The 11,145-nt window shown below is 43.8% G+C and overlaps 1 protein-coding gene across 1 annotated transcript; it reads left to right on the top strand.

The window, feature by feature from the left end:
• The first annotated feature begins 1,645 nt into the window (after window positions 1–1,645).
• Window positions 1,646–10,905, top strand: Hpx (hemopexin). Its single transcript, XM_015477564.2, has 10 exons — window positions 1,646–1,776; window positions 1,909–1,964; window positions 2,092–2,163; window positions 2,343–2,464; window positions 4,623–4,776; window positions 5,432–5,644; window positions 5,866–6,000; window positions 10,050–10,180; window positions 10,263–10,425; window positions 10,565–10,905. Exons 1-10 carry the CDS (start codon window positions 1,694–1,696, stop codon window positions 10,822–10,824), a joined length of 1,389 nt encoding a protein of 462 aa, XP_015333050.1. The 5' UTR covers window positions 1,646–1,693; the 3' UTR covers window positions 10,825–10,905.
• Window positions 10,906–11,145: the final 240 nt, after the last annotated feature.

Here is an 11,145-nt window from a genome sequence, read left to right as displayed (position 1 = left end):
CATAAATTCTGTTTTTCTGTTGGGAGGAAATTTTGCAGAGTAGAAAAAGGATCTCAGAGCTGGGGGTGAAGCTCAATGGCAGAGCATGTGGTCAGCATGTGCAAGCTCTAGGTTCAATCCCCAGCACCAGAAAGGCAAAGGCAGGTTGGGGGGAATCTCAGACTTTTGCTAAGGTTATATAGGGGGTTGTGAGGGGGGTTGGAATCCTCTGAGAAGGATCAGGACCCTTTCAAGCTTAACTAGAAAAGAGGGCCCCAGTAACTCAGCCAGGCTCGTAGTTGATTCCACCCACAATTCTCTCCTGACAGCAGCCAATCTCAGAAGGAAATGAGTAGTGAGGAGAGCAGGTACTGGAGATGGTGGGTGAGATCCCAGGAAGGACTAGGTCATCTGTGATCACTAGATTTCAATATGCCACCTATCATAACGCACCATTACTAATATTCTACCTACCCTAAAAGAAGGAAAACTGTTAGAAATCTGGCTGTAACATTAGCAACACTAATCAGCACTTAAAATGCATTTATTCCATTTGTTTACTGACCAACTATTATGTGCCATTTTAGCTGGCAGGGATTTAATGGTAAATAAGACAGACAAAACAAGCAAAGTCAAAAAACAAAAATAGGGGTGAGGTGTGAATTGGTGTTAGAGTGCTTTTCTAGCATACATGATGCCCTGGGTTCGATCTCCAGCACTACAGATTTAAAACAAAAACAAATAACCAACAAAAAGCAGCCAAATGAGTAGATAAATGAAATAATTTAAAGTTTCAGTAAGCATCATGAAGGAAACAAGCAAGTCTGAAATGTCTGGATAAGGTGATCAAGAAAGACTTTATTGAGAAGGCAGCATTTAAGTAGAAATCAGCTGCAAATATTGTGAAACCCAGTTACAGTTCTGTTTGTTCTATGATGGGTAAATAAAGCATTTCCCCCCAAAGTGGAAACTACCGTGAGACTAATTATTAGTAATGGTAGTGCCCTTTGGAAGCGAGACACCTCCTCTTCCCACCCTGTTACTTTCAGTTCTTCCCTGCCAGGCAACTTTTGCAATGTTTTGCTGGCAGGCATTGAGGCTGGGCATGGGGCTTGGACATTTGGCAATGATGAATCTTTATTGCCCTCTAAATCACTAATCTAGGGATAAAGCCGAGAAGACTTGGGGTACCCAAGGAAAGCCCCTGATAGATCTTGGAAAAAGCTGTAGGTCTGAGTATGTTGTGTGTGGACCTATGTAAGTATCAGTCTCTTCTAATTGCCTTAGGGCTTTAGTTGAGTATAACTTGACACTTTCTACACAAAGCTGTTACTTCCCTCATCTCTCTTCCCCCACCATAGAGATAAAATCAATCATGGGAAGGTGATCCTCAATCTACCTCCTTCCCTGACATACGTACCAAGACCTATGGCCAGTATGATGGAGCCACTGCTGGATATCAATGGCAGGGGCTAGTCTCTGCTGGAAATTTGCTGAAGGGGGATGGGGTATACTGCCGGGAAGAGAGTCTTGGACTGAGATATCTGTCCAGACCCTGACCTTATTTGCAGTGATGTAATCAGCCAATATTAGCATAGTCCTGGGAGACAGCTCATTTCCAGTAGGGTTGGAAGTGGGGGTGGAGCTGCTGCCAACTCTATATAAGGAGTTCAACCCGGAGCCCAGTGCTGTCTTGTGGCCTTTCCAGCTCATCATGAATAGGGTACTAGGAGCACCAGTTGCACTGGGGTTTTTGGGCCTGTGCTGGTCTCTGGTCATTGCCAACCCGCTTCCTTCGTGAGTAAATTAGGGATGGAAAATTGGAATCTGGGCTTGGGTAAGATAAGGCCAGTTTTTAGGCCTGGGTCAAAAGCCAAAGGAGACAAAATGGTTCCACTGGATCCAGACCTCTATCTGTGTTCTCTTTAGGACTAATGCCCATGGGAGTGTTGCTGAAGGTGGGAATGGAACCAAGCCAAACCCAGGTGTGATATGTGAGACACCAACTCCTTGAATCTATCTGTCTGGTTGTATCTCTGCATTTTATCATCTTACTGTTTCTTTTGTTTTTGTTTTGTTTTTTACTTTGCCGTCTCCCTACCTCCACCCCAGAATACTGCCTAGATGGCTGGAGCTTTGACGCTATTACCTTTGATGACAATAGTACCTTGCTGTTTTTTAAAGGTAGGATGGGCTGTAGCTAGAGCATTTGGCACCACAGATTTGGCCCCCCTTTACAGAGACTATTTCTGCCTGTGGGAGGGCTGAGGAATTATCTGAGAGTATCACTAACAACTTCCCGGTAACTGTCTCAGTAGGCCAAATGTTTGTTCTGGGTCCCTCAATTAGTGTGGGTTTTTCAGGGGAATACGTCTGGAAGAGTCACAAATGGGCCCCAGAGTTAATCTCAGAGAGGTGGAAGAATTCTACCACCCCCGTGGATGCTGCATTCCGCCGTGGTCACGACAGTGTCTTTCTGATCAAGGTACTGCTGGGCCAACATGAGGGCTGGGCCAGAAAGAGCTGGAATTGACACAAGAGACCTCCTTCAAGTGGTCCTGGCATGGGGCCTGTCTTAGTCCATTTTCTGCTGCTATAACAGAATATCTGAGACTAGTTCTCTTTGATGAACAGAAATTTATTTGGCTTATGCTTCTGAAGTCTGGGAAATCCAAGACGTTGGTACTGGCATCTGGTGAGGGAATTCCTGCTGTGTCATAGCATGGTAGAAAGGCAGAAGGGCAAGAGAGAGGGCAAGAGGGGTCTGAATTTGCTATTATAACAACCTATATTTGTGATAACTCACTCCCATTATCATGTTAATGTGATGACATTAATTCATTCATGAGGGCAGAACCCTGATGACCTAATCACCTCTTATTAGATCCCACCTCTCAACATTGTTGCACTGGGGATGGGGTTCTGACACCTGAACTTTTGGGGACATATTCAAACTACAGCAAGGCCCATACTAATAGATATGAACTTTTCTTCTTCTGTGTTTTCTTTTCCCCAAGAAAAGCCCAGGCTAAGGGAATATGTATGTACATTGACCTGAAAGGCACAACCTCCAGTTGCTATTTTTTAGTTCTGGTCTTAAGTTCTAGCAGGCTCTGCTACACCTAACAGTGTTGGCTATCCTTTCCTTACTATGATTTCTTTACTTGGTTTTTATGATTCTGTGTCAGCTCATCTTCATATGGCAGGGCAGGTCTTCCCAATGCAATGATATGTGGCTAAGGGAGCAAGTAAAGGATGACATACAGACTACCATGCTTACCAAGTCCTGTGCCCTGGCCAAAACTGTGTGTGCTCAGAGAGTCATCTTCTCCTTACTTACCAAAGGTACCTACAGTTGAGGTGATCCTGGCTGCCTTTTTTCCCTCTATTCTTCAGTGTCCCATCGTCAGCCAATCCCCAGGTATTACATGGGGATCTACTCCAAGCCCTTTCATGAACCCTCCCTGGGTGATCTCAACCATTACATTATTCTCAGGACTCTTCATGCTGTGAATACCAGGTCTGGGATCTTCTCCTAACATGCCTTCAGACATTTCTTAACCAGTTTCCTGGCAAAAATCTCTGACTTTGGCGTTCCACAGGCACCTCAAATTTAGCATCTTCTGGATTTAATATCTTCCATACAAACAAACCTTTCCTTCTGTGTTCCCTGTTTCAGCAAAGGTACCACCATGTACCTGGTTACTACAAGTCAGGTGTACACGGGTCTCATGGACTTGGCCCTTGGTTTCTCCTCCCTTGTCATGTTCACTGCGTGCCAACCACATGAGATTATGTACATAAAGTTTTTGAGTTTCCTCATTATTGGGCTCTGCTTGCTGCTCCCCCTGCTGGTAACAGTCTTTCCTCATTTGTCCATCTGGAAAATTCCTGCTTATTTTTCAACTCAGGCCAAATGCTTCCTCTCTGCTGTGAAGCCTTCCCCAGGAATTTAGTAGACAGACTTAGGCATTTCTTTATATTCCAAATATACTTTGCATGCTTTCAACCTTGGTGGCTACCTGGCCAGAATTGTAGGAATTGTTTCTGCTTTTGTACAGAGAACTTCTTGAATTCAAAGATTGTCATCCCTTGACTCCCAGTGCCTCTCACAATACCTGGCATATAATGGTCATTCAGTAACTGTTTCTTGAATAAATGCATCGATAAATGAACAAATGAATATAGGAGTGGATGGATGAGTTCAGGATGACTATTTGTGGGTATGTTTGCCCAAACTGACAGTGTTATGATTAAGTATGCCACAGGAGTATCTGGTTATACTTAGCAAGGTGTGTGTGTGTGTGATAGTAATAGCAACAGATTTGCACAGAGGGTATGTATTATACAAGGAGCAACATATTGTTTTCCACAGATGGATTGAAAATGTGTGGTTCTGCAGGAGGATCTTATATAAGTGCAATAGATCAAAATATTGTGTGTGAAGGTTAGGGCTATGGCTCAGCGATAGGGCACTTGCCTGGCATATGTGAGGCACTGGGTTCGATTCTTAGCACTGCATACAAATAAATAAAATAAAGGTCTATCAATAACTTAAAAATATTTTTTAAAATGTTGTGTGTGAAAATCAAGTGGCAGTATCTGGGGATGCACAGTTAAAAAGAGAGTGCTTTTGGATGTAGGGGGACAAAGTCTGGGTGTATCCTCCTGAAAAGAAGGAGAAAGGATATCCAAAGCTGCTCCAAGATGAATTTCCTGGAATCCCATCCCCAGTGGATGCAGCTGTGGAATGTCACCGGGGCGAATGCCAAGAAGAAGGGGTCCTCTTCTTTCAAGGTCAGTCCAGGTGGGAATCTAAGGACCTGGTGGGATGATGGTGGTGGTGTAGTGGTACTGATAGTGATGGTGGTGGTAAAGCCACTGTGCGGCGTTATAAGGAAGGAAAATAGAAAAGCCAGTTATGATCTAGAGGTTAAGCGGGGAGGAGAGGAACTCATTCTCTTGAAGATAACTAGACATAATTCTGCTAAAATTCCTTCATTATTCCCCATGCCCACAGAAAAATGCATGCTCTTTAGTCTTATGTCCAAGATTCTCTAAACCCTGTTGATCATCCAGCTTTGACTCTTCTCACACCCTTATCTTGAACAGTAAATTTGAGAAACTCTGTGCTATTTCCTGTACCTTCAGTTTGCTTCACACCTTTGCTTTTACCTCTTTCTGGAGTTCCATCTCCCTGTCTTATCTGTCTTGTAACTCCTACTTCAGATTTCAGTTTCTTGCCTTCCCTGAGATGTTTTTTTTTTTCTTTGACTCTATCACTAAGCTGATTGTGTGTATCTTGCTGTTGAATTGTTGTATCTTTCTCATCTGTCTCCCTGCTGGTACTCTGTGTGGCCAGTACCATATCTGACCCATCTTGGACCCCAGTGTCAGCACAAGCGGGGGCATAACCCAGCCTCACCAAATGCTTGTTGATTTTTTGGAAAAGGAAACCACAAATGGTTCTGGGACTTTGCTACGGGAAACAAAAAGGAGCGTTCCTGGCCAGCTGTGGGGAACTGCACAGCTGCCCTGCGGTGGATTGGACGCTACTACTGCTTCCAGGGTAACAAATTTCTGCGCTTCGACCCTGTCACGGGAGAGGTGCCTGCAGTATACCCTCGGGATGCTCGAGATTACTTCTTATCCTGCCCTGGCAGAGGTGAGAAAGCCCCAGTCCCAGGGGCCTGCTAGAATTCCCAGAACTTGTGGACCACATGTGCCCCAGCTCCCACCTTAACTCTGTGCTGTAACACCTTGGCTCTTACCCCTAACCCCAGTGCCATTCTGACTCTTCCCATTGTCCAACCATCTCTTCCACCTCAGACCCCACTTTGACCTGTGGTCTCCCTCTATGTTCCCCTCACCTATTTTTTCCTCTAGGCCATGGAATGCACAGGAATAGAACTGCCCACAAGAATGGCACCCACCATGGCCCTCAGTACACACGCTGTAGCCCAGATTTAGTCTTATCTGCCTTGGTATCTGACAACCATGGAGCCACCTATGCCTTTAGTGGTAAGAGACTCCCCAACTCTCACATCTCTTTCAGTTATACCTCTCCTCTTTGAGGCTTTTCCTCCATTTTCATCACTATGGTCTCTACTTTGTGCTCTCTGTCACTACCCTAGCATGTCCTTTTCCATCCTCAACCCCTTTGATGCATATTTTTCAACCTTATCTCTCATTACCCAGGCCTCTAATTTCATCTAATTGTTAACCTCTCAGTAAGTAGGCATCTACTCCCAGGCTCTGTGGATCTTTCTGAGCCCCAAGGGCTCCTCATGTCTTCCTTGCCTAACATCCTGCTGAGCCCTCTGGCTTTTTTTTATTTTAGAGATCTTGTGTTTCTGTCTCCCGTGTGTCCCTTTACTTTGGCATATCTTTCTGAGTACACTAGTTCCCCTGGAATTGATCATTAGGAGCCCTATCTTTCCCTAGGTAGCTAGTTCATATGTCAGGCTTCTGAGATTAGCATCACCTGGGGATGAGATGTTACCATTGCTGAGAACCAGTCAAGAAGTTGTGGATATCCTAGGCCTTTATGAGGTGACTTCAAGGAGTTTTCTCCTCTGAGTGTCCCATGGAAACACCTGTGTCTTGACTTGTAACATCAATTGGTAAAAGCCATCTATTGATACCTGGAGATGTTCTGGGATTAGTTAGGCAGGGAGTGATGAGTCATGTTCTGTACTTAGATTATCTCTAAGAGAGGAAATGAACAACCACATTATACTCAACCTGAGATATATGTATGATCAGATATAAAGGGAGAGAAAGTATTGAAAATAGAAAAGTGAAAATTTCTTTTTTTGCTCCAACCTGGACAAATCTGATAATTTATGACTACCGTGTTCTATTGAAAAATGCACAGCCTCAAAGAGAGCATATCCCCTTAGCAAGAATGTACACGATAATGATAACACAGAATTGGAATGAAACACACACATGTGACCATACAGAACTAAATTGAGAATGTATGCCACAGTAAGAACATGAAAGTATCAGGAGAATGTGCAAATATGGAGAGAGTGTGGACCCATTGGAGGACACACAGACAAAGATTGTAGGGGGTAGAGAAGGAGGGCTTGAGAAAAAAGAGCCATAGGAGTCATACAGAAATAGAGGACACTCAGCCATGGAGAGATCATGGCTATGAAGAGAATACAGCTTAACTCCTAAATAAAAAAAATATCATATCTGTTCCATATGTTCCATAGCTGAGAGAGCACATGGCCATGGAGAGAACCCCATTATATTAAAAATATCCAGCTGAGGGCTGGGGTTGTAGCTCAGTGGTAGAGTGCTTGCCTAGCATGTTTGAGGCCCTGGGTTTGATCCTCCGCACCACATTAAAATAAATAAATAAAATAAAGGTATTGTGTCCAACTACAACTAAAAAATAAATATTAAAAAAAATCCAGATGAGGTGAGAGAACACACTGTCTTAGTGAAAACATCTATGTAACTTCTCTACTTAGCATGGGCCTAGTTATCTTCTCTCTCTCTAAATCTTTCTTTTCTCTGCCCCATGGTTTCCTATTCACTCTCTGCTCCTTATAACTTTGGCTTGCACAAGGATCATCATGTCTTCTCCACCATCTCTACTTCATGATCTTTCAGTCCTGGATCCAACTGACAACTTCTTCAATTGTTGTCTTTTCTTGAGAGGGGTTCTGAATGGCCCAGCTCCACATTCTCCTATCAGACCGCATTAAAATGGCTGTAGGTCAACCTACATATTGGCTACAGATGTGTTGGGGACTCATCACTTTTTTCTGCACGAAGAGTAGCATAATTCTCAAAATAGGGCCCCTGAGGGCTGGGGATATAGCTCAGTGATAAAGAGTTTTTGCCTAACATGCACAAGGCCCTGGGTTTTATCCTCAATCTCTGAAAAAAAAAAAGTTCGGGTTCTGAGCAGGGTAATTACAGCAGAAGGGGAAGATAAATATGGCAATCACCACTACAAACTCAGTTCACAGCTACAAAGCAAAGCAAGAATACCACGTATTTACTTAACAAATATTTATTGAGCCCCTGAGAGGCAATGGGCATTGTTTTAGGCCCTGGGGATACAATAGTCAACAAGAAAGACAAGACATCTGCCCTCATAAAGCCACTAGAGGGAGAAGACAATAAGAAAGAAGGAAATAGAATAATTTCACATAGTATTAAGATCTGTGAAAAAAGCCAGGCATGATGGCACATGCCTGTAATCCCAGAGACAGCCTCAGCAACTTAGTGAGATCCTATCTCTAAATAAATGTTAAAAAGGCTGGGGATGTGGCTAAGTGGTTAGCACCACTAAGTTCAATCTCTGATACAAAAAAAAAAAAAAAATCTGTGAAAAAAATAAGAGGATTAATGGGATAGAAGTGAGAAAAATGATGGGACCCTCATTTGAAGAGACAAGTTTTAAGTTTGTCAGTGATGAAAAGGAATTAGCCATGCAAGACCCCTAGAAGGAACACATTTTAGAGAGAGTGAACAGCAAATACTTGGGGCAATCAAGAAAGAATGCTGGCGCAACTGGAACACAGTGAAGGAGCAGGTGGGTGACTCAAAAAAGATGGAGACAGGGACCAGATTACATAGGCCTAGTAAGGATTTTCGACTGTAAAAGGAAGCAAAGAGAAGGTCTTGAACTAGGCTGTGATATGATCCAACTTATTTTTTAAAATACCATCCTGCTTCTTGTGGACCATCAGCAATGCAGATGTGATTATGTAAGCAAGGAATTCAGGTTGTTATTCCTACGGCTGTTCCAGTTGAAGGTGATGAAAGCTTAGACTAGCATGATAGCAGCAAAGGTGGTGAAGGGTCATCATATATTTTAAAGCAGAGTTGACAGAATCAATTGGTAGGTGGGATTGTGGTCAGAGTAGGGGAGGGAAAACAGAGGTTTCAAGAATAACTCAGCTTTGGGGGTCTGGGAAATGGAATGACTGGTGGTTTCTTTTTCTAAAATTGGGAAACACTACAAAGAGAAACTGAGAGAGACAGAGAGTTTTGTGTTTGCACATATTAAGTTCATTAGGCACCAAATAAACATGTCAGGTAGGCAATTGATTTTGAGTCTAAAGTTCAAAGGAGAGGTCAGTCAGAACTGAAGAGAATGGTTTGGAAGCCCTTAGCATGTAATTTAAAGCTTCAGGACTAGGTGGGATCACCAAGAGAGTGAAGAGAAGAGGCCCAAACTAGGGGACTCCAATCTTCAGATATCAGGCTGAAGAGAAGAAGCATCAAAGAGATAAGAGGACCACTGAAAGAGTATGGTATCATAGTCCAAAAAAGATGTTTAAAGAAGGGATTGGTGAGCAGTCAGATGCTGCTGACAGATAGTCAGGTAAAGACAAAGAATTACACTAGATTAACATAACCTTGGCAAGAACAATTTCAACAGAGAAGGCAACACTAGTATAATTGAAGAGGGCTAAGCCAAAAGGGTGAATGGAAGCCTAGATAATTCCTTTAACAAGTTGTTGTAAAAGGTGGAGAAGAAAAATGGATGCTACTCCCTCATTCTCTTGCCACCTCACGGGGATCAGAGAATACAGCCAGGATGAGAACACTCCACAGAAGCTTGTCATGGTCCTTTTCTTTTAACTTCTGGCTCTTATATCTCATTAACTAAAACCATATCTCTGTTCATACCTGAGATGAGCTAAGAGCCCCCACCAAACCCCACAATGTTAGCCTTATGTGGAAACTCGATTGCTTTTCTTTATGCTTGCCTCTTTGTGATATCAGTTGTTTTTTGTTTTTAATGTTCATGTTTTCAGCCCTGAGAATCAAACCCAGGGCTTCATGCATGTGAGGCAAGCACTTTACCATTGAGCTATATCCCAGCCCCATGCTTGCTTCTGTTGACTGCATTTCCAGCTGGGCCACAATTCCCAACATTACAGACGAAGTCTTACTCCATTCTCCTTTCACCTGACCGCTTACTTCTTGCTGATGGAGACATTTGATCCCTCTTGTGACTCATCCCTACATCTGCTACTAGCTTCTTTGCTGTCTGGGCTTTTCCTGCCAACACTGGAACTACTTTTGATACCCCACAGGGTCCCATTACTGGCGTCTGGACACCAGCCGGGATGGGTGGCACAGCTGGCCCATTGTTCATCTGTGGCCCCAGGGTCCTTCAACAGTGGATGCTGCCTTTTCCTGGGAGGATAAACTCTATATGATCCAGGTGTGTGTTGGGAGAGAGATTGAGGTGAAAACTTGGATACAAATATCCAGCTCTATGCTGATTATTGTCCTTTGTCTTCCAGGATTCCCAGGTGTATGTCTTCCTGACAAAGGGAGGCTATCCCCTGGTGAGTGGCTATCCGAAGCGGTTAGAGAAGGAAATTGGAAGCCCTCATGGAATCAGCCTTCAGGCTGTGGATGCAGCCTTTACCTGTCCTGGGTCTTCTCGGCTGTACATCATGGAAGGTGAGGGGCTTCTGATTCTTAAAAGTTGACTCATTCTGCTACCTCTCCATGGCATAGCTTCCCACCAGGGCATGAGAAGAGCTAAGTCAGCATCCCCCATGATATGGAAGCCATGTTATGTTTGATATCTTCTCTCTAGGACGGCGGCTATGGTGGCTGGACCTGAAGTCAGGAGCTCAAGCCACGTGGACAGAGCTTCCATGGCCACATGAGAAGGTTGATGGAGCTCTATGTACAGAAAAGTCCCTTGGCCCCAACTCGTGTTCTGCCAATGGTCCTGGCTTGTACCTCATCCACGGCTCTAATTTGTACTGCTACAGTGATGTGGAGAAACTGAGTGCAGCCAAGGCCCTTCCCCAGCCCCAGAGAGTGAATAGCCTCCTGGGCTGCAGTCACTGAGGAGCTTTCTGACAAAAGTTTGGGCTCAGCCCCATCTCCCCACTTTCCTCCCAATAAAGCCAGATTGCCTCTTCACTTGAATCATGGGGCCTCATTGTAGAACAATCTTCTTTCTTTGAGTTGAAAAATTACGAGCTTCTCTTTTGAGATTTTTAAACTCAAACAAAACTGTGGGAAGCAGAAAGGGAAAAGCTAAGGGATGAACCTGCATAGATGGTTTTTGATTCCAGACTACACACTGGCTTTTTCCAGACTATCTTCACAAAGCAAGAAAAAGAGGACCAGAATGGGAAGAGGAACTGCTGAGTTTGCACAGCAAGA

This window comes from Marmota marmota, unplaced genomic scaffold (genome assembly GCF_001458135.2).
Source record: "Marmota marmota marmota unplaced genomic scaffold, marMar, whole genome shotgun sequence".
Taxonomy (NCBI): domain Eukaryota; kingdom Metazoa; phylum Chordata; class Mammalia; order Rodentia; family Sciuridae; genus Marmota; species Marmota marmota.
This window is presented reverse-complemented; position numbering and strand designations above follow the sequence as displayed.